The sequence below is a fragment of the Ursus arctos genome, unplaced genomic scaffold, assembly GCF_023065955.2.
Source record: "Ursus arctos isolate Adak ecotype North America unplaced genomic scaffold, UrsArc2.0 scaffold_170, whole genome shotgun sequence".
NCBI lineage: Eukaryota > Metazoa > Chordata > Mammalia > Carnivora > Ursidae > Ursus > Ursus arctos.
Genome location: NW_026622842.1, coordinates 33,991 through 57,573, shown reverse-complemented (window position 1 = coordinate 57,573; position 23,583 = coordinate 33,991). Strand labels below are relative to the sequence as shown.

The window sequence follows — 23,583 nt, the reverse complement described above, 5'->3', positions numbered from 1 at the left end:
TTCCCTTTTGACACCAACATCTTCCTGAACTGCGATTACACATGGATGACGGGGTGGTCCAATGAGAGCAGCTCTGCTCCCAGCCTCGGCTAGCCGCAGCCAATAAGCAACCGGCAGCACATGATCCGCGGCCATTGGCCCACAGGGTGGTGGGGTGACCAGGGCTGAACCAATAACAGCCTTCCTATGACACGCCCCCCGGAGATTGAGCGGGAAGGTGGTAGGATCCTCTGCCTGCCTGAGGGTTTCCGTTGAAGCTCTTGCTTTTAAACCAGGGTGGTTGAAGTGTCAGCATGCAGATGCCACAGTGGGACATGTCCCTGTCGTTTTGCATCAGAATAAGAGGAGGCTGTTTGGCAGTTACCAGAGCAAAGATGACTCTTGCCTCTACCGCAAATGTTTTGATGCGGAGGAGGATTCAGGATACTGGTACTGCCCTTGAATACCCATTGTGTTTTCTTCCTGGTGCATGGGCTTTTTTTCTTTCCTTGTTTCCTTTTCCCATAGGTACACGCTGAATTTCAAAGTAGTTGGTGATTATGCAAGTACTTTTCATTTAATTGATTTCCAGCTTCCTATCTATCTGTGGAGAGAGAACACACCGGGGGACTTCAGTCCTCTGAAATCTGTTAGGTGTCGCACTAAAACCCACTATTTCATCATGTCTGCTCTGTGTTCCACGTGAACTTTTAAAATAAATTCTAAATAACCTTTGATTTGAATGTAGAAACCCGTGAAACGCGTCACTCTGAGCCAAACAGTGAGACAAAAGCTAGGTAAACTACAGCAATCCAACCTTTTCTCGAGCCCATCAGAAGAGAGAGAAAGCCAAAGGGATATGTAAAGGGATGGGTGGGGGGGGGGGCTTGCTACATAAATACTCAAGGAAAGCTCCCATCAAATGAAGTGCGAGTAAGTCCCTGTGGGTGGTGCCTAGAAATTGCCTTTTACATGGGGACACAAAATTTTTGAAGCCAAAGGTTCTTTTCAGAGCCATAAGCCTTTTCAGAGAAAGGACTGTGGACCATTTAGAAAAATAAAATTCTGTTTCTCTAAGTCACTTAGTTCCTGTCACGCTAATTGCTGCTGGTTCAAAATGCCCTGTTTGGCAATATGACTTACAGTAGTTTTTCAGTTATTCATGCACATTGGTCTCATGCATATCGTATTAGTTAAAAAGTCCTTTTAAGAATGGGAATCCAGAGGAGCTTGGGAAGATGGCAGAGTAGGAGGAGAATGAGCTCACCCCGTCCCACATTTACAGTAGATATCATCCACAAGAACTAAATACACCAGGGGCGCCTGGGTGGCTCGGTCGGTTAAGCCTCTGCCTTTGGCTCGGGTCATGATCCCAGGGTCCTGGGATCGAGCCCCACATCTGGCTCCCTGCTCAGCGGGGAGCCTGCTTCTCCCTGTGCCCCTGCCCGTTTGTGCTCTGTCTCTCTCCTTCTCTCTCATACAGAATGAGAAACACATTTGATGGAATGAACAGCAGGATGGAAGATGCAGAGGAGTGAATTGGTGACCTAGAAGACAGAGGAACGGAAAGGAATCAAGCTGAACAGTAGAGATAAAAAAGAATTACACAAAGCAAGAATAGACTTAGGGAACTCAGTGACTCCACCAAATGCAATAACATTCACATTATAGGAGTCCCAGAAGAAGAAGAAGGGAGAGAAAAGGAGGCAGAAAATGTATTTGAAGAAATAATAGCTGAAAACTTCCCTAAACTGGGGAAGGAAGCAGACATCCGGATCCAGGAGGCACAGGGAACCCCTATCAAAATCAACAGAAACAGACCCATGCCAAGATATACCGTAATTAAATCGGCAAAACATAGTGATAAAGAGAATTTTAAGAAGCAGAAAGACAAAAGAAGACAGTAATTTACAAGGGAAAAGCAAAACCTCTAAGACTAGCAGGAGACTTCTCAAGAGAAACGTTGCAAGCCGGAAGGCAGTGGCATGATATATGCAGAGTGCTGAAAGGAAAGAATCTGCAGCCAAGAAGACTCTATCCAGCAAGGCTACCATTCAGAACAGAAGGAGAGAGAGAGAGTTTCCCAGCCAAACCAAAACTAAAGGATCTTGTGACCACTAAACCCGCCCTGCAAGAAATAGTAAAGGGGACCCTTTGAGTGGAAAGGAGAAACCAGAAGTGACAGTATAAAGGTAGAAAAGAAACAGAAGTACTAAAAATTGGATATTTCTGCAAAAAGGCAGTCAAGGAATTCACAAAATAAAAGGATTTAAAATGTAACAACATAGGGCCGTCTGGGTGGCTCAGTCGGTTGTGTGTCCGACTCTTGATTTTGGCTCAGGTCCTGATCTTGGGTTTGTGGGATCGAGCCCTGCGTTGGGCTCCGTGGCCAGTGTGGACCCCCTTAAGACTCTCTCTCTCTCCACCTCCTTTCTCCACTCCCCACTCTCTCCCTCTCTAAGAAAAATAAAAATAAAAATAAATGAAAACTAAAATGTAACAATATATACCTAAAACATGGGGACGAGAGGAGGCAAGAACGGAATCAAACTTAAGTGACCATCAACTTCATAGACTGATATATGCAGAAGAGGTTAGATACAAACTTAATGGTAACCACAAATCAAAAACCGCTAATAAATATGCAAAGAATAAAGAGAAAGGAATCCAAATATATCATTGAAGAAAATCAGCAAAACATGAAAGAGACAGAGACAGGAAAAGATCAGAGAACATCTTCACAAACAACCACAGAACAGGTAATAAAATGGCAATCAATCCATATCTATCAATAATTACTTTGGAGCATTTAGTCCATTTACATTCAATCAAAAGACACAGGGTGACCGAATGGATTTAAAAAAAAAAAAAAAGACCCATCTATATGCTGCCTACAGGAGACTCATTTTAGGTCTAGAGACACCTGCAGTTGGAAAGTGAGGGGATGGAGAAACATCTATCGTGCACATGGATGTCAAAATAAAGCTGGAGTAGCAATACTTGTATCGCACAAACTAGACTTTAAAACAAAGACCGTAACAAGAGACTAAGAAGGACAGTATGTAATAATAAAGAGGACACTCCAATAAGAAGATAGAACAATTGTAAATACTTATGCACCCAACGTGGGAGCACCCAAATACATAAAACAGTGAATAACAAACACAAAGGAACTAATCAATAATAATACAATAGTAGGAGGGGACTTTAATGCCTGACTTACGTCAATGGATAGATGATCTAAACAGAAAATCAACAAGGAAACAATGGCCTTCAATGACACACTGGACCTGATGGGTTTAACAGATATGTTCAGAACATTCCATCCTAAAGCAGCAGAATACACATTCTTTTCAAGTACACAGGGAACGTTTTCCAGAATAGATCACATCTTAGCCCACCAAACAAGCCTCAACAAACTCAAGAAGATCAAAATCGAAATCATGCCACCCATCTTTCCTGACCACAACTCAGTGAAACTAGAAGTCAACCACAAGAAAATATCTGGAAAGGCCACAGATACAGGGAGGTTAAATAACATGCTACTAAACAATGAATGGTTCAACCAGGAAATAAAAGGAAATTAAAAAGTACATGGAAACAAATGAAAATGAAAACACAATGGTCCAATACCTCTGGGATGCAGCAAAAGCAGTCCTAAGAGGGAAGTTAATAGCGATTACAGGCCTACCTCAAGAAGCAAGAAAAATCTCAAATAACACCTAAACGAGCTAGAAAAAGAACAACAAACAAAACCTAAAACCAGCAGAGGGAGGGAAATAATAAAGATTAGAGCAGAAATAAATGATACAGAAACTAAAAACACAACAGAACAGATCAACGAAACCGGGAGCTGGTTCTTTGGTGGGGGGGGGGGGTGGGGGGATCAGTAAAATGGACAAACCTCTAGCCAGGCTTATCGAGAAAAAAGGAGAAAGGACCCCCCCCCAAAATAAAAACACACACGAGAGAGGAGAAATAACAACCAACACCACAGAAATACAATTATCAGAGAATATTATGAAAAACCCTATGCCAACAAATTGCACAACCTAGAAGAAATGGATTAATTCCTGGCATCATATAAACTGCCAAAACGGAATCAGGAAGAAATGGAACATTTGAACAGACCAATAACCAGCAAAGAAATTGGATCAGCAACCAAAAAACTCCCAACAAACAAAAGTCCAGGACCAGATGGCTTCACAGGTGAATTCTACCAAACATTTCAAGAAGAGTTAATACCTATTCTTCTCAAACTATTCGTGCACATGGATGTGCGATTTCCTTCCGAAAAGGAAGGAAAACTTCCAAATTCATTCATGAGGCCAACATTACCCTGATACCAAAACCAGATAAAGACACCACTACAAAGGAGCACTCCAGGCCAATATCCCACATCCCTGCTGAGCATAGCTGCACAAATTCCTCCACAACATACTAGCAAACCGAATCCAACAACACGCCAAAACAAAATCGGTCACCACGGTCAAGTGGGATTTACTCCTGGGTTGCAAGGGTGGCTCGATCTTTGCAAGTCAATCAACATGATACATCACATCGATAAAACAAAGGATAGGAACCCTATGATCATTTCGAGAGACGCAGGAGAAGCATTTGGCAAAGTACAACATCCATTCATGATAAAAACCCTCAACAAAAGTACGTTTAGAGAGAACGTACCTCAACATAAGAAAAACCATGACAACCCACAGCTAAGGGTGCCTGGGTGGCTCAGTCCGTTAACTGCCTGCCTTCTGGGATCGAGTCCCTCATCGGGGAGCAGGGAGCCTGCTTCTCCCTCTCTCTGTCTCTGTCTCTGTCTCTGTCTCTGTCTCTCATGAACAAATAAATAAAATCTTTTAAAACAACACCCACAGCTAACATGAAAAAACCCACAGCCATGAAAAGCCCATGCTAACATCACCCACAATGCTGAACAACTGAGAGCTTTCTCCCAAAGGTCAGGAAGAAGACAAGGATGTCCACTCTCACCACTTTTACTCCACATAGTACTGGAAGTCCTAGCCACAGCAATCAGACCACAAAAAGAAATGAAAGGCATCCAAATTGGCGAGGAAGAAGTCAAACTTCCACTCTTTGTAGATGACATGATACTATATGTAGGAAACATGAAAGACTCCACCCAAAAACTGCTAGAACTGATCAACGAATTCAGTAAAGTTGCAGGATACAAAATCAATGTACAGAAATCTGCTGCATTTCTATACTCCAATCATGAAGCAGCAGAAAGAGAAATTAAGAAAACAATGCCATTTACACATGCACCCAAAATAATAAGATACCTAGGAATAAATGTAACCGAAGAGGTGAAAGAACTGTCCTCTGAAAACTATAAAACCCTGATGAAAGAAATTGAAGATGACACAAAGAAACGGAAAGGCATTCCATGCTCACGGATTAGAAGAACAAGTATTGTCAAAATGTCTATCCCACCCAAAGCAATCTACACACTTAGTGCAATCCCTATCAACGTACCGCCAGCATTTTCCACAGAACGAGAACAAGCAATCCTAAAGTTTGTATGGAAACACAAAAGTCCCTGAATAGCCAAAGCAATCTTGGGAAAGAAGAGCAAAGCCGGAGGCATCACAATTCCGGACTTCAAGTTATATCACAAAGCTATAGTAATCAAAACGGTGTGGTACAGGCACAAAAATGGACCCATAGATCAATGGAACAGAGTAGAAAACCCAGAAATGAACCCACAATGACAGGGTCAAGGAATCTCCGACAAAGCAGGAAACATCCGGTGTTGGGAAAACTGGGCGGCAACATGCAAAAGAAAGAAATTGGACCGCTTTCTTACACCATACACAAAGGTAAATTCAAAATGGATTAAAGACCTAAGTGTGAGACCTGAAACCATAAAAATCTTGGACGAGAACACAGGCAGCAACCTCTTTGACATCAGCCGTGGCAGTTTTCCCTAGGTGTGTCTCCTGAGGCAAGGGAAACAAAAGCAAAAAGAAACTCCTGGGACCACATCCAAATGAAAACCTTCTGCACAGCAAAGGAAACAACCAACAGAGCTAAAAGACAACCTACTGAATGGGAGAAGATATGGCCAAATGACATATGTGATGAAGGGTTAGTATCCAAAATATAGCAAGAGCTTACGAGACTCAACACCAAAAAAGCAAATAATCCGATTAAAAATTGGTCAGAAGACATGAACAGAGGTTTCTCCGAGGAAGACATCCAGATGGCCAAAGACACATAAAAAGATGCTCAATCTCACTCATCCGGGGAATGCAAATCAAAGCTACAATGAGAGGTCACCTCACACCTGTCAGAATGGCTAAAATCAACAACACAAGAAACAACAGGTGCTGGCGAGGCTGTGGAGGAAAAGGAACCCCCGTGCACTGCTGGTGGGAATGCAAACCGGTGCAGCCACTGTGGAAGGCAGCATGGAGGTTCCTCACAAAGTTAAAAATAGAACTACCCTACATCCAGCAATCGCACTTCAGGGTATTTACCCAAAGAATACAAAAGCACTCATTCAAAGGGATACACGCACCCTTGTGTTTATTACAGCATTACTTACAATAGCCAAGATATGGAAGCAGCCCAAGTGTCCATCGATTGATGAGTGGGTAAAAAGGTGTGGCATATATATACACACCAGACTATTATTCAGTCATAAAAAAGAATGGAATCTTGCCATTTTGCAGTGACACGGATGGAGCTAAAGAGTATGATGCTAAGTGAAATAAGTCAGTCAGAGAAAGACAAATACCATAGGCTTTCACTCACATGTGGAATTTAAGAAACAAAAGAAATGACCAAAGGGAAAGGGGTGGGGGAGAGACGGAGGGAGGGAGGGAGCGAGAGCTCATGAAACAGACTCTTAATTATAGAGAACAAACAGATGGTTACCAGAGGGAAGGGGGGCTGGGAGGGGAACGGGTTAAACAGGTGATGGGGATTAAGGAGGGCTCTTGTCCTGATGAGCACCAGGTGATATATGGAATTGTTGAATCACTACATTCTATACCCGAAACTCATGTAACACTGTATGTTAACCAACTCGAATTAAAACAAGAACTTAAAAAAAAAAAAAAAAAGAACAGGAATCCATCAGGATATGTTTGATGTATGTGTGGGGGATGAGGGCACATGTGGGCTGTGGGTGTTTTGCATTTGTAATTTCAGATCGCATGGGAGCACTAGGAAAACAACATTAAAATACACCGAAACTGGGCTGTGGATGGAAGACTGGGAATGCAAGGGTGAGTGACACACACGAAATCTGGGAAAGAGAAAGCAAAATGGGGTTCGATGTTGAAGTCCAGAGTGGAAAGTGAATACATCTGACTGTTCCCTTCAGTGGGTGAGTCAGGAAAAATGTACCTGGTGAGCAATCATGGTCCAATGCTGTGGTTACTGAGAAGATGATACAAGGGAAGGGCTACTGCTTTGCTGACACATTATAAGCAACAACATGGGAATATAGTATTAATAGGACAAACATACCCAAGCCAACCTCTTCTTTTTCTAAAAAAGATTTATTTATTTATTTATTTATTTATTTGAGAGAGAGAGAGAGAGAGAGAGCGAGCACAAACAGGAGGAGCAGCATAGGGAGAGGGAGAAGCAGGCTCCCTGCTGAGCAGGGAGCCTGATGTGCGGCTCAATCCCAGGACCCTGGGATCATGACCTGAGCCGAAGGCAGACACCCAAGCGACTGAGCCACCCAGGTGCCCCCCGAGTCAATTTCTTCTAAGCACTACTCATCTTATGCAATTCATTGGAAAACAGACGCAAGGACCCAAACCCAGTACGGAAACACCTAAATCCAAAAGTTCAAGAAACAAAACCTATTCAGGCTCCCTAGAAACTGAAGTTACTATTCTGACACGTCCAGACTTAACCTGACTCTGTTCCTTTCAGGCTACCAACTTTTGTTTCTGAGACACTCAAAACTTCATAACACGCAACACCTCATCATGGGGATGATGGGAGACTCTGGTCAGAGCAGCTCAAGCCCCAGACTCTTCAGAGTCAGCCAATGAGGGACCTACATCCTCTGAGACACAGCTATTGGCCCCACGTGTGAGAAGCTGTCCCGAGGTGAGCCAACAAGGGACCTCCTTGGTTGTGCCACCTGGGAGATTGGTGGGGGTGGGGGTGGGGGTGGGGGTGGGGATGGGGGTGGGGAAGCAGCTGTTTCTCTTTACCGGCTATTTCTTATTTGCTTGATGGATTAGTCATAGGTGTTTTAATCACGGCGATTTAAGGATGTTATGTTAGTTTTGTAGCGCTGCTAATCCAAATACCAGGGACTGGTCAACTTAAATGATATGTCCGTTTATTGCCTCACAGTCCTGGATGCTAGAGGTCCAAACTCATGGTCTGATGGGTGGGTGAGTCTCTGGGCTACGGGGCAAGCATCTTTCGTTAGTCGTTCTCTTTGTCCTAAAATAGCCACGTTCTCACAATATCTACTCACATGGTCTTCCCTCCGTGAGTGTCTGTGGCTCCAAATTTCTCCTTTCTATAATAAGGACAACAGTCCTATTGGATGAGGCCTTCCTTAATGATTTCACCTGAACACGACCACCACGGTAATGCCACTACTACCGTCAAATAAGGTCGCATTTTGAGGAATGAGGGATCAGGAGTACAACATATCAATTATGGGAGGACGAAACTCAATCCGTAAGAGTCAGCCCTCTCGCCCCCCAAATTCATGTCCTCCTGTCCACAATACATTCATCCTATGTGAATGTCACCAAAAGTCTTCACCCATTCCAGCATCAACGCTAAGGCGAGATTTCATCTAAGTATCCTGTACACCAGATAAGGGTGCATTTCCAGCTAGGACTAATGCTGAGGTGTAATTCCCGCCCAACTGAGAATGTGTGACAGAAGACAAGAAGTTATCTGCTTCCACAGTACAATGGACGGACAGGCAGAGGACAGTCATTACTATACCAATATCGAGATACCGGAAAGGGAAACAAGGGTTTGTGGGTCCAGAGCAAGTGTGGGTCCCAGTAGGAAACATTACATTAGATCATGAGGATGGGGAAGAATCCTCTTTGGCTCTAGGCTCTGAGCTCTGATCCCACAGGGGTGGCAGCCCCACGCTCTCTGCCATGGGAGGTGGTGGCCTCCCACCTGTCCGTGGCTGCTGCAGTACCTTTTTCGGAACGCCAGGTGTTCTTAACCTTTGGAACCCAGGAGGTGGCCTCGGTCTCAGGAATCAAGGGGGAGATGGCTCTACAGACCCTGGCGTTCCACCTCTGGGTCTGTAGTGGCAGTGGCAGCCCTGCCAGCCACTCAACCTTCTGTGGGGTCATTTGCCCCCTTTCCTGAAGAACAGCACATGCTCCCAGTGAGATATATCTGCGGGCCCTTTCCTTGCCTGCAGAATCCCAGCAAGTCCAACAGTCTTCCTTCACGTTGTGCCATCTCTTTCCCTTTAGTCCTAGCTGGCCGCGTTTCAGCCAGCGTCAAATTCTCAGAATAAGGCACCTGTGGGCTTCCCCTGCAATCCAAAGGGTTCAAGCCATGGCACAGGAGGGTCCTGCACACATTCTTCTTGGATAACTGTATCTCCATTCCTGGCGGCTGCTGAGATGGTCGATTGGACCCATGTGTCACCAGCCTAAGCTCCCAGCTGATGGTTTTCCAGGCACACCCTTGGCCCTTTTCCCAAAGCAGGCTACCTGGTTAGGCTGAGAAGTTTGCAAATCGTCATGTGCTAGTTTCCTCCTATTTCACTCTACCTTCTTTCATTTACATCTCTCCTCTGGCATTTCCTGTGAGCAGCAAGGAGAGACCAGGCCATGCCTTCAGCACTGCGCTTAGAAATCTCCCCAGCTTCTCTGTCCCAGCTTATCACGTGAACGTTCTAGTCTTCACAAAACACTGGACCGTGGCGTGGGCCAATGCTCTGCCACTTGATGACAAGGACGGCCATTTCTCAAGTTTCCAATAACATGCCTCTAATTTCCATCTGCTATCTCGGCAGAAGCACCCTTGACACTCACATTTCTAGCAACATAATTTTCATGATGCTCTATGTCTTCTCTAAGATGATAGAGTCTTTCCTTATAGCTCTCCACTTTTCTGTATGAGCCCTCACCCGAAATACACTTAATGTCCATATTTCATCCGGCAGTCCCTCAAAGCAATCTCGGCTTGTTCTATCATGTATCTCAAAACTCTACCATCCCTACCCATTACCCAGTTTCTCCCCCCACCCCATTACCCAGTTTCAAAGCCACTCCCAACTTATTAAGTCTTTGTTACAACATCACCCCACTTCCGGAATCAAAATCTGCATGAGTGTGCTAAGGCTATCATTACAAAGTACCACAGACTGGGGAGCCTAACAGAAATGTACTGTCCCACAGGTCTGGAGGTTTGAAGTCCAAATCAAGGGTTGTGGGCCAGGTTGCTTCCCTCTGAGATGCGTGAGGGAAGAATCTGTTCCTGGTCTCTCTCTTAGGCTCTTACAATGCCGACTTCTCCCATTCGTGGTGTTTTCTTCCCCCCTACGTTTTCTTCTCTATGCACACGTCTCTGTGTTAACATTCTTCCCTTTCATACAAGCAAAAGTCATTCTGGATTAGCATCCGTGCTAAAGAGGGTATTTTGACTTGATTGCCTCATTCATGATTCTATCTCTAAATATGATCCCATTCGAGGTACTGGGGGTGAGGACGTCTTCATATGATTTTGGTGCAGGCGGGTGGGGGGGGGGGGCGGGTAAACAACCCGTGTGAGATATGAAACCTGAGCTGTACGTGGGCGCATGCACTGCCTCTTCCATCATATTGATTATTTGGTGTCCCATTAGAGAAGTGAGGTGACCTCATTCAGCAGCCTTTGACTCAAGATGGTATTAATGTTGCTTAATTTTATTGTATTTTTAAAAAATTTTTCTAGCTTCCTATCTCTGTAAAAGTGAAGATACTTTGATTTCAAGCTTTAGAAATTGATTAGGATATTTTTAGCAACCAATATTTGGTCAATATTTTAAGAATGGCATTCGTACTTTTGAAATACTTTGTAAATGCCCCTGTGAACGATGACATTTCCCGCCAAACAAATCTGGGTAATCTACAAAACTCAAAAAACTTTCCTTAGCCCACCAGAAGTGCCCCAGGTACCCCCTGGAGAGACAAATCACAAAACTTACTTAGCTATGGCAGAACACCGTGAGTTCCAGAAAACTATGGTGGGCAGTTCCAGAAAAATAAGGATGCCAGAGAAGGCTTGTGTGTGTAGCAAAGACGTGAAGGCGTGCAAAATGCCTCTTCCATCACTAGGTGCAAAGTCTGGGTTTTTTGTTGTTGTTTTGTTGCTTGTTTGTTTGGCCCGATGTAGAAGAACTCCGATGAGCCGTTACACCTCCAGAGTTCTCCTTGGGATCACGAGAGTAAGAATGTAGCATGAGTGGCCACCCTTGTGAGGTTTATTGCTTATTATTATTCTGGAATATTTGAAAAATCTAATGAAAGGATTTGGAAAAATACAGAATTTTCTCCCTCAGGCCAGTGGGAAAAACGATCAGGAAATCAACGACCAGTAAATTGTCCTCGGTAGTGCCTCAAGATGGGGCAAAATATTTGGGGAGCCAAAGGCTCTTCACAAACCATGCCCATTTTCAGAGATAGAACGGTGAGCCTCTTTGCATAAACAGCATTTCACTGAGGCGCTTCCTTTCTATCATGCTCACTGCTGCTGTTTCAAAGTCCCAGTGTTTGCCATATGACACACAAAGGTTTTGCACATCTTGGTCTTTCGTACTGGTCTCATATGTATTGTTTTATGTGAGAAGTCATATTAAGAAATGGAATCCGTTAGGACATTTTTGCACTCCTTTGGGTGCTTTGCTCTGCGATTTCAGAAATCAAATAGGAGCATGAGCAAAACAACGTCGAATGCGCCATATAGACTGTGAAGACTGAGAGTGTGAAGGTGAGTGACAGATACAAAATCCAAGATGCAGTGAGGAAAAATGGGTGTCGAGGCCTGGACAAAAGGGAAGTGAGTACCTCTGATTGTTCACTTCAGAAGGCAATTGAGGACAAAGGCATCTGGTGAGCATTCATTCTCTAACAGTGTGGTTAATGGTAAAGACTGATAGAAGTGGATTTGTTGCTTCAGTAACAAAGTATAAGCCACAACCCCAGGAAAATAGTATTAATAAGTCAAACATCCTCTAATCAAACTTAAAAAAAAATGTATTTATTTATTTATTTATTTATTTGATAGAGAGAGAGAGAGAGAGAGAGGATGCCAGAGCAAGGACAAGCAGGCAGAGCGGCAGGCAGAGGGAGAGGAGAAGCAGGCTCCCTGCTGAGCAGACGGCCCGATGCTGTCCTCGAACCCAAGACCCAGGGATCATGACCCTTGAGTTGAAGGCAGACGCTTAACTGACTGAGCCACCCCAGTGAAACTTCTTCAACATTACTTTTGTTATGGAATTCATGGGAAAACAGAAGAGACAACCCAAACTCAGTACAGAAAACACTAAATCAAAAAGTTCAGGAACCAATTCCTATTCCAGGCTCCCTAGTAACTGGAGCTACCGCTTTAAGTAGCCCAGATATGTCTGATTCTATTCTTCCCAAGCCTGTAATCTTTTCTTGTGGAAAACGCAAACCTTCTGGACTTGCAGACCAGCTTCCTGAGGATGATGGAGGCATCCAGTCAAGGCAACTCAAGCCTCGGTCGGCTCTGAGTTAGCCAATCAGGGATGTGCAGCCACTGACTCACAGCCATGGACCCAGTGTGCAGTCAGGTGTCTCAGGCTGAACCAGTAAGAGTCTTACCGGGTACTCAGCCTCTGAGATTGAGGGGGAATCCGGTATTATACTTTACCTGCTATTTGTTTCTTTGACCAGTTGTATGCTCTTAACCACGATGAGAAGGGTATGAATCCAGACCTGTGAGTGGACGTATCTCTCACCACTTCCGTCAGGTCAGAGGAGAGTTGTTCAAATTAATAGTATTGAAATGATTTCCCTTGACGCCAACCATGTATTTTAACTCGGGCTATTTGACTGTTCAGGTTTGTTGTTGTTGTTGTTGTTGTTGTTGTTGTTGTTGTTGTTGTTTATCTCTAGCCACATGGGCCTGAGCGAATAAGACCCATCGCATGACATACTCAGCTTTCATGAAGTGGTGCTTGAAGGACTACAGCCTTTGGGAAAACTGGACTGTTTCCTACTGGGAAAAGGAGATGCCAAGGAAAATTCGATTCCCGGTCCTTAGTTCTGAGTTGGGGTGGGGGGAGTTTCCCCGAGAATGCGCATTCACACGAGTGTCCTGGTGTAGCTCTGGGGTTCGGGTTAGCACTACCAGCGGGATGCAAACAATTCCTGGTCACAAACCCAGGCCCACGGCAAATGCACATCTAATCCTTCCCGGAGGAGTAACCTTAATTGAGGTTTTTACAACATTCCTGCAGATAACATCTACCTGTACAAGCACACAATCCCAGAACAAGCCACCCTCGTCAAAATCAAACAAGAAACCAAACTGGAAAGCTCCAAAGTATTATCACCAAATGCCAACTTTAAAAAATGCTTAACACATTTATATAAATAATTACAAGAGGGACGCCTGGGTGGCTCAGTCGGTGAAACGTCTGCCTTTGGCTGGGTCATGATCCCAGGGTCCTGGGATCGAGTCCTGCATCGGGCTCCTTGCTCAGCAGGGAGCCAGCTTCTCCCTCTGCCCGCTGGTCTCCCAGCTTGTGCTTTCTCTCTCTCTCTCCCCCTCTTACTTTGTCTGTCAAATAAATAAATAAAATCTTTAAAAAAATAATTACAAGACATGTAAAATATGAGTAAGAATTGATTTGTTATCAAAAATATCGGGGCCAGTGCTTGTCAATTATGGCTCTTGCTTTGCACCAGCACGTTGGTGGCCATGCAGGAGTTCCTGCCCAAGCCACAGTGGCTTAGCCCAGGACAGCAGTCCATTCTGAGTAGTAGGAGAAATGGCCCCAAACTGGCCAGTCATTCCTCTGGAACTATGGGCTTGGGATATGGAGGTCAGACTCTCTCAGTGAGCCAGAGTTGAAAAGCCTACAGTTTTTGGCGCTTCTGGCAAAGTCTTTCAAAAGCTCCCCTGCTGGGGCATCAGTGAACAAATGTTGCTGGTTGACCTTTCTTCTCACTGGAGTGTTTTTGTAGTATTTCTGATAGAGGCAACAGGAAGCTTAATACCAACTCGGATTAGTTGATACAATACCTGGAAAGCCAGAGGAGGGGAAAGGATCTTCAGAAGGACCCATCTGTGGTAGCTGCAGGTTCCAGGCTGTCAGGAGGAGGAGGAGTTTGGGGTACACCGGGAAGGGGCCCTCTGGGGCCGGTCCTTCTCCCTCTCCTCTCCCGTAGCGGCACCTGTTGGGTTAGGCTGAGCATCTGACAATGGTAGTAGTTACTTGCAAAGGTAAGCAAACTGGTCCTGACAAACTGGCCTGCGTGCCCAGACCTGTTCTGATTTATTTGTCAGTAGTGCTTTTGCCATCTGTGAGGATCGGCATGTGGTTGCTTGGCAAGAAAGAAAAAAAAAAAGGTATGCAAGTGACCGTGACAGAATGGAGGCTTACTGGGGACTCCTGGCTGCTTGGCTTTCTCTCCATTCTAGTCTGGGCACTACTGGGCACCAGGGTGGGCCCGACATGCACGTGAGAGCTCTGCTTGAGAATTTCTGGGATCTCCTGTTATCTCTTGTGGACAAACTTGAAGGTTCACAGGGCACCACAGCCAACCACCCCAATCTCATATCCTCACCTCTCGCTTTGTGCGGAGAACATGGGGAAATAAGATTCAGCTCTGGGTTATCCCAGTCTGCTGGCCCTTCCTTACAGCGTTTACAAACTAGCACCACGAGGAGCTATTATGAGATATATTATTAGTTATGACCAGATGGAATCCCCCCCCCCACCTCTTACTTGTAGCTCCTCAATCTACCGTCTTTGGGAGTATAAATGGAAAGGTATGCCACCCTTTCTTGTGTGCTGCTCCTTACCCGCCAAAACAGTGCCCCCCCTCCACAAAGTAATTGGATAGAAAGGGAAGGTGCTCAGATAGTGCTACCTCCTGTTACGCATTCATTAACTGTTTAAACCCAGGCATCATTTTCCCCCTTCTCTCCCTATGTGCTCACGTGTTTCCGTCACCACCACTTTACCTTTGCTGTCATTTTAAGAGGTGGACACATTGACGTTGGGTCGCCAGACCATCCTGGTTTCTGGCGTGTCCTGAACCAATGGCACTTACTGCTTATCGGAAATAAGGTAATGATGTGGAATATAAAGTATTCCAATAAAAACATGACTCTTCTAAGATCTGTTACTGTTTTGATGTTGAAAATCAGCAGACAAAATGCACAATGAAATGGAACGTTCAAAAGTTTCTCTGACCAAGGTCCCAAGAAGTTTAGAGGACGTCAGATTCCCTCTCTGATCGTCCGATGTGATGTCGAGCTCGAGGGTATGCGATCACAGGTGACACGGCCTGGCATAGAGCCCCGCTTCCCAGCGTTGCATTGTGTCCAATCAGATACGGAGGTTGCCCGTGACGTCAGGAAATGCAGCGACTATAAATGGGCCAGCGCCCCTCAACAGCAGCCATTTGTCCTTCCTTCCGAGCTGTCGGGAAGACGAGCACCACATGGCTGAGCCTGGCTGTGAGCCCTCTTCTGAGGAAAGCCTGGGCACGGAGGAGCCCTCGGCAGCCGACCCAAAGAACCCGAAGCAAAAGCAGCCGAGGCGCCAATGCCGCCGCCGCCGCCCCGACAGTTTCGCCACCTACTTCCCCAGGGTTCTGAAGCAGGTGCACGAGGGCCTGAGCCTCTCGAAGAAGGCCGTGAGCGTCATGGATTCGTTCGTTAAGGACATCTTCGAGCGCATCGCCGACGAGGCCGCTCGTCTGGCTCGCTCCACCAAGGGCTCCAACAAGCACTCCACCATCAGCTCCAGGGAGATCCAGACAGCCGTGCGCCTGCTGCTGCCCGGGGAGATCGGCAAGCACGCCGTGTCCGAGGCCACCAAGGCCATCATCAGGTACACCTTACGCCAGTGAGCTGCTGCCCTCTGAACCACCTGACCACCTCGCAAACCAAAGGCTCTTTTCAGAGCCACCTCACTTGGCACAAAAAGACCTGTAGCTTTAAAAAAGTGGGACAAACTCTATAGTTGTTGTTGTTGTTGTGGCATTCTGCGGGTACGTAAAGTATTTTCACTTTGAACAAAACATGATCAGCCCTACTCTAATATATACTTGAGCGCAGTTTATTCCTTAGACAACTGTGGACTCTCCTTAACCATGCTGCATTTCTTGGCTGCCCCAAACAGTCATTTCCGTTAGATATTTCTGTAGGTCAGCCTCAATGGGGGTTATTTTTGTTATAGCGATGTTTACATTTTTCTTTCATTCTCTCATGAGCGTATGCTGAATTATCCAGGGGTCCGTTATGGGTGATAGGGCAATAGATAAAGTGCAGAGGCTGGTATAAGAATCCATCTGACTTCTGTTAGGCGAGTTAGTCTTGAAGAGATTTTTAAATATCTGAAGCAACGTCAATCTCCTCTATGCTTTTATAGAAAAAAACATTTTTCATATGCATTTGAAATTTATGATTTCTGGGATATGATTGAAACATGATTACTGGGTTCTTACTACAATTTTTAAATGGATTCTGCAATAAATGTATGAACATTTCTGTCATAATGCTTTGTACAGTAAATATTGGCAGATGTTATTGACATAATTGCTTCGGTGATTCCTCATTATTTATTTATTTTTTGTTTGTTTTGTTCTGTTTTATCGGGTCTTTTATTTCAACGGCAGAGAAAGCAGTTCTGTCGTATTTGTGATAATATAGCCCTAGCACTAGACAAGATTTTTTAGTTTACAGCATATTTTTACAGGTACTATTTTATCTGGAGTTTACAGCAATGCTATTATAACTAGTTTGTTACAGAAGAGACGCAGGTGCGGGGAGCACAGAGTCACAAAACTCCTAAGTGCAAGATCGGTGCTTGAAACCAGGAGATCCACACTCTCCACCAAGGTCCGTAAGAAAATGTGGAGAAAAGACGTACAATTGAAATAATTTTCCTGGAGCTTAAGAAAACTGTATTAGGTTACTTCTTACCACCTCTCATTTAAATTAATCATCTTCTTAATCTCGTTCCCCCACCCCCGCCATTCTTACTAGCGAAAGATTGAAAACATGGCTCGTTCATTCACTCAACAAAATTCTTGCTATCTACTGCAGGTTTGGAATAGACACTGCAAATATGTCTAAGAGTAAAAAAACATGCCTGACTTCAGGTTACAGTTGCTTAGAGTCTGATAGGGTTCCTGTTTATTTTGAAGAGTGTAAAGTTTCCCAAGACAAAGCTGTCCCAGATATTTACTCATCAGCAGTGCAATCAGACCAACCAAAACTATTTAGGCTCTTTTATACGGTTTACATCTTTTAAAAATTTAATTTCCAAATATTCACAAACACTTTTCGACTGTAATGCTGACACAAAGCTTTCTTGTCACTTTCTGGCTCTGATAAGAATGACTGTAGCATTTCCTCAGCAAAGGTGGTATTAAGATTTTATTTGAGATGTATGTGCTCAGAATATCAATTTTGGTTTCTCAGCCATTTCAGGTGACTTATTAATATCAAACATACCCTTCCAGTAGCTTTAGCAGCCATTGAGAACCCTATTTTCTCTTGGCTTATGTAAATAAATGATAGATTTTCCAATATTACAATTTCCTTAAATTTGTGGAGGGGAATCCCTTAATTGGAGGCACTTCGAAAACGTATGTAGCCCAGAGATCTTTTTGTTGCTGTTGTTTCATCAAAATCCCGTGAGTTTATGAAATAAGAGTATGCTCAGTTGAAGTACCTCTTTTTATTGGCAGTCTACTGATGTCAAATCAAGGTCAGCCTACTAGGTTGTTCCTTCCCTTCTCCCTTTCACTATATGCATGCTCTAGAATTTTCCTTTTTGCCCAAATGTCCTGTATTTGAATTAGGCTCCACTTGATATCAAAAGTGGTTCACTTTTAGATTTTTTGTCTCACTTTATTTTACATCCTTGTCATCTTTTAAAATTCACACAAATTACTTTACATCCTGTTTAACCGATCTTCATGTCCAATTCTTATTAGAACTGTTTAGTACAGTCATTTAGGGGTTTCATTTTTCCCTTGCTTGCTACTTCTGCATCGAGGTCTTCCTGACCACCAAATTTAAAGTACTGCTGTCTCCTTCATCACATATATAAATATATATTTGCTTATAAATAAATATATATAATATGCATATATATAATGAATATATAAAATAAATACAAAATCTATATAATATATATATGTATTTATTTATTTCATTCTCCATTGAATTATTTTGTTCACAATCTGCTTCCTTTTTTCCTCACATATTATCTTTGATTCACACCTGGAATGTGAACTTCCTGAGAAGAGAGACCTTGTCTCATTTGCTGTCTATATCAAGAGGGAGAACCGTGTATGGCACTTGGTAGGGACTCGGTATTTGTTGAATAAATATGTGAAGATGGATGAGAGCAGATGTTCTAGAGTCCCAGAAGAGGCAGTGATGGTTCGGGAAAGAAAAACCAAACTGCAGCGGGCTGAGGAGTGAGTGGTAGATGAGGAATGGAGATAGAAATAGGGTACTCTTTCAAAGTAAAGGGATATCAGTCAGAAAGTAGGAAGAGAGTGTTATGGCATCACAGAAGAGTTGTTTTTTGTTTTAGGTTTTTTTTTTCTTTTCAGGATTGGGAGAGATATGACAATGTCTAGAGGTACTCAGTAATAGTGGCTGAATCTCAGTGAATGCTATTGCTGTTATATTACGATCATCATCACCGTACCTCTACCATAAGAACTCCCATAACATACCCCTTTCAGCACCCCAGTGGACCAGTTCTCTATTCCTCCACTCGGGAGGTAAGTTCTCCATCAAGATAGCGTTCTGCCGAGCTCTGTCATTTATAGGCTGTGTGTCATGAGGCTGCTTGCTTAATTTCTCTGAAACTTAATTTCCTTTTCTCTTAAGTGGAATGACCCACACCAATTTTAACAGGGTAAAGAAAAGTAGCACGGGCCCGCTCTCCAACCCCACTCCTGACAGTCCTTTAAGAAGGCCCAGCTTCCTTGGGGCCTGTGTTTTGATTTTTCCTGCAGAGAGGTGCTGGGCTCTGTCAATTCTCCATGAGTCTTGGGCAATTAAATGCTGCTTCTTAATCAAACTCTGACCGTAGATGTATTTGTTCCAGGCATTGGGAATACAAAGCATCCCCAATGGGTAACATTGCACGAGGACTTACTAGGTGTCAGGTGTTGGGAGCTTTATATACATGTATTTTTAATCTAAGAAACACACAACGCTTAATATATACTAGAAATTTTTCGTTTTTTAAATCTTTTATTACGTTATGTTAGTCACCATACAGCACATCATTAGTTTTTGATGTAGTGTTCCATGGTATATTTCTAAGCACTTCAAATGTAGTAACTCTTTTAACCCTCCTAAGAATCCCACGTTCCAGACAGGGAGACGAAGGCACAGAAAGATGAAGTAAGTTGCCCAGTGTCGATGAGCTAGTAAGCAGAAGAGCAAGGGTTGGAAACCAGACCACCTGGCACCAGGTTTTGGGCCCTCACACCACTACACCGTAAAGCTCCTCGGCAACAATCCAGTGAAGCTGGTACTATTTTCTCCTCCATTTTCCCCTGAGGCTCAGAGAGATTAGGTTACTTTCCTAAAGTCACACAGCTAGGAAGTGGTAGACCAGATTTGAATGAGGTTTGTCTGACGCTTAAGCTTATAACCATTCTGCAGGCAAGCAACTATTTCAGTCCTTCCTCTAACAGTTTCATGCCTTTCGCTATATGTGCATATCACCTATACAATCGTTTATTTAACATAGCTATTTTAAGGAACTTATTTTCAAGATTTGTAAAAGCATTTTCCTAAGCCATGATATCTGCGATGTCACAGGACACATGGTATTTGTCTATTTTAAAGTCACACTAACTCAACTGCTTACGTGTAAAAAAAAAAAAAATCTGCGTGCCACTCGAAACCATCTCGTGTGCCTGCAGAGGCGTGTACACCACCCTTGGGGATGTATTATGCTATATAACACTTTTAACCCACGGTCCACCCTTCATCTCCAAAGTGCTGTTCAAACCCCTTTTCCTAAAAACCACAGGGGATGTTGGTTTCCTTCCCAGAGTCGGAGAGAAGTACATTGAGTGGAGTTCCTAGGCTGCTCACAACCCCGTGGTCAGAAGAGTACTTGCACTCCAGTGATGTTTTGTGGGTGGAGGTAGAGGGGCAGTGCCGGGGAGTCGTTCAGCATACACGGCAGAGCTCGTGAAAACACTGATCAACTCTTTTAGAATGTTTTAGTTTTGCTGCGACACACTGCTGTCTTAGAAAGGAGAAGAGTAGGAGAGTGGGCTCTATATTAAAACACGTGCTGGAGAACATGAGGTGCCAACCGGTTAAGGGCCTGCCGGAGTTGGCAGGATAGCCCTGGATGGTGCTCGAAAGCCAGGTCAGAGATCTCAACCCACCACAGTTGTCAGTAAGACATGTGCGGCAAGCAGTGCAAAAGCAGGCCATGTGCAGCTTTTCTGCCGAGGCTGAAACCTCACTGAAGAAGGGAGTGTGTGAGGGTGCTTAGCAGCCAACAAAGCCCCTGTTATAACCACTTCGCAGGTACGTGGTTGAAGAAAATTAAGCAGACCGTGGAGAGGAAGGCCAGGGCTGGGTGAATGGGCTGACTTCCTGTGCCATGTGGGAGGAAATGATACAGCCCAAATTTATTGAGTGCTCATGACGTCTATTGTGTTAAGCAGTTTACTTCCATCATCTCATTTAATGCTCACAACAACCCTATGAGGTGGCTACTACTATCATTCCCTTTTCACAGATGAGAAAACACAGGCTCAGGGAGCTTCCCTAATGGCACACAACTGGTAAAGAGTAAAGCTGGGATTTGTACCCAGGTCGGTCTGACTTCAAAGCACGTAAAACCAGGCCATATCCTGCCGACAGAAATGGATACTTAGATCCTTCCGTATCTTGGCTATCGTGAATAATCCTGCAACGAACATGGCAGTGCCCGTTCGTTGTACCGGTTTTTCTTCAGATAAATACCCCCAAAGTGGAATTGTCGGATCATATGGTACTTCTAATTTTTTGAGGAAGCTCCATGCTGTTTTCCAAAGTGATCGCACCAGTTTTCGTTTCATACAGTACATTACCAATGGTGCAGGAGACTGCCTTTTTCTCTCCATCCTCACAAGCATTTGTTATTCCTAGTCTTTTTGATTATAGCCATTCTAGCAGGTGGGAAGTTTTACCTCCTTGTGGTTTTGATATGTCTTTCCCTGACTGGTGATATGGGAGACCTTTTCATGTACCTGCTGGGCATCTGTCGGTCTTCTGTGGAAAAATGTCTATTCAGATCTTTTGCCCGGTTTTTAATCAAGTTGTTTGATTTTTCTTTTTTCTGCTTTTGAGTTTTTGGAATTCATTGTATATTGTGGATGTTAACCCTTTATCAGAAACACGATTTGCAAATATTTTCTCCCGTTTTGGGTAGGTTGCCTTTTCATTTTGTTGACGGTTTCCTTTGACGTGCAGAAGCTTTTGCGTTTCATGTTCGCCCATTTGTTTCATATACTCCCTGTGGAGGTGTAGTTTACTCCAGATTTTCAACATGAAACTCTTTTTCTTTTTTAAAGGGACCGAGAGAGAGAGAGGGTAGGAGAGAAGGGGAAGGGACAGAGGGAGAGGGAGAGATTCCCATGCAGGCTCCAAGCTCAGCATGGAGGCCCGAAGTTGCGTGGGATTTCACAACCGTGAGATTGTGACCCAACATCTGGAGGCAAACTGCACCTTCACATGGAATGTGAGTGAACGTTTTTCTGGTGGCCATCACAAGAGCTTTAGAGGCCGCCTGATTCCCACTCTGACTGAAACGACGGGAAGCTCGAGGGCATGCAATCAGATCTGACGAGACCTGGCTCAGTGACCCGCCTTCTGGCTTTGTATTTTGTCCAATCAGATAGGGCTTGCCGGTGACGTCAGGAAATGCAGCGTCTATAAATAGGCCAGCACCGGGTCAACCGCCTCCCGTGTCCTTCCTTCTGAGCTGTAAGGAAGGCGAGCACCACATGGCTGAGCCTGGCTGTGGGACCTCTTCTGAGGAAAGCCTGGGCACGGAGGAACCCTCGGCAGCCGACCCGAAGAGCCCGAAGCAGAAGCAGCCGAGGCGCCAATGCCGCCGCCACTGCCTCCGCCGCCGCCGCCGCCCCGACAGTTTCGCCACCTACTTCCCCAGGGTTCTGAAGCAGGTGCACGAGGGCCTGAGCCTCTCGAAGAAGGCCGTGAGCGTCATGGATTCGTTCGTTAAGGACATCTTCGAGCGCATCGCCGACGAGGCCGCTCGTCTGGCTCGCTCCACCAAGGGCTCCAACAAGCACTCCACCATCAGCTCCAGGGAGATCCAGACAGCCGTGCGCCTGCTGCTGCCCGGGGAGATCGGCAAGCACGCCGTGTCCGAGGCCACCAAGGCCATCATCAGGTACACCTTATGCCAATGAGCTGCTGCCCTCCGGACCAGCTGACCACCTCGCAAACCAAAGGCTCTTTTCAGAGCCACTTCACTGGGCACAAAAAGACCTGTAACTCTCCAGAGTGCCACCTACTCTATCTAGCACTTGGACCTGGGCCATTGTGCCGGTCCTTAAAACACTTTTACCGTTCTCCCATTCCCACTAGATATTCTTTCCTGCTTTGTCAAAGATGAGTTGACCATATAGTTGTGGCTCCATTTCTGGGTTTTCTCTTCTGCTCCATTGATCTACATGTCTGTTTTTGTGCCAGTACCTTACTGTCTTGATCACTACAGATTTGTAATGTAGCTTGAAATCTGGAATCTTGATGCCTCCGAGTTTTGCTTTTCTTTTTCAGAATTGCTTTGGCTCTTCAGGGTCTTTTGCAGTTGTATACAAATTTTAGGACTGTTTGTTCTAGCCCTGTGAAAAATGCTGGTGGTATTTTGATAGGGATTGCATTAAATGTGTAGATTGCTTTGGGTAGGATAGACATTTTAACAATGTTTGTTCTCTGAATCCCTGAGCATGGAATGCTTCTCCATTTCTTTGTGCCCTCTTCAATTTCTTTCATAAGTCATCTGTAGTTTTCAGAGTAGAGACCTTTTACCTCTTTAGTCAGATTTATTCGTAGATATCTTGTTTTTGGTGCAATTGCAAATGGGATTGATTCCTTGCTTTCTTTTTCTCCTGCTTTGTTAGTGGTGCATAGAAATGCAACACATTTCTGCACATTGACTTTATAGCCTGTGACTCTGCTGAATTCGTGTATGAGTTCTAGCAACCTTTATGGTGGAGTTTTGGGTTTTCTGTATGGAGTATCCTGTCATCTGCAAATAGTGAAAGTTTGACTTCTTCCTTGCTGATTTGGATGCCTTTTCTTTCTTTCTCTTGTCTGATTACTGAGGCTAAGACTTCTAGTACTATGATTTTTCTTATGTATTTT

General features: G+C 44.4%; 2 protein-coding genes across 2 annotated transcripts; both read left to right on the top strand.

The window, feature by feature from the left end:
- Positions 1-15,647: 15,647 nt before the first annotated feature.
- Positions 15,648-16,058, top strand: LOC125280899 (late histone H2B.L4-like). The gene has a single exon (XM_048217028.2). It carries the CDS (start codon positions 15,648-15,650, stop codon positions 16,056-16,058), a length of 411 nt encoding a protein of 136 aa, XP_048072985.2.
- Positions 16,059-22,196: 6,138 nt separating this feature from the next.
- LOC130543975 (late histone H2B.L4-like) lies at positions 22,197-22,625 on the top strand. The gene has a single exon (XM_057313375.1). The coding sequence runs from the start codon at positions 22,197-22,199 to the stop codon at positions 22,623-22,625; it is 429 nt and encodes a 142-aa protein (XP_057169358.1).
- The last annotated feature ends 958 nt before the right edge of the window (positions 22,626-23,583 follow it).

Excerpts from the sequence above, each read along its gene's own strand:
- LOC130543975 (XM_057313375.1), top strand. The coding sequence starts at position 22,197 with ATGGCTGAGCCTGGCTGTGGGACCTCTTCTGAGGAAAGCCTGGGCACG.
- LOC125280899 (XM_048217028.2), top strand. The coding sequence starts at position 15,648 with ATGGCTGAGCCTGGCTGTGAGCCCTCTTCTGAGGAAAGCCTGGGCACG.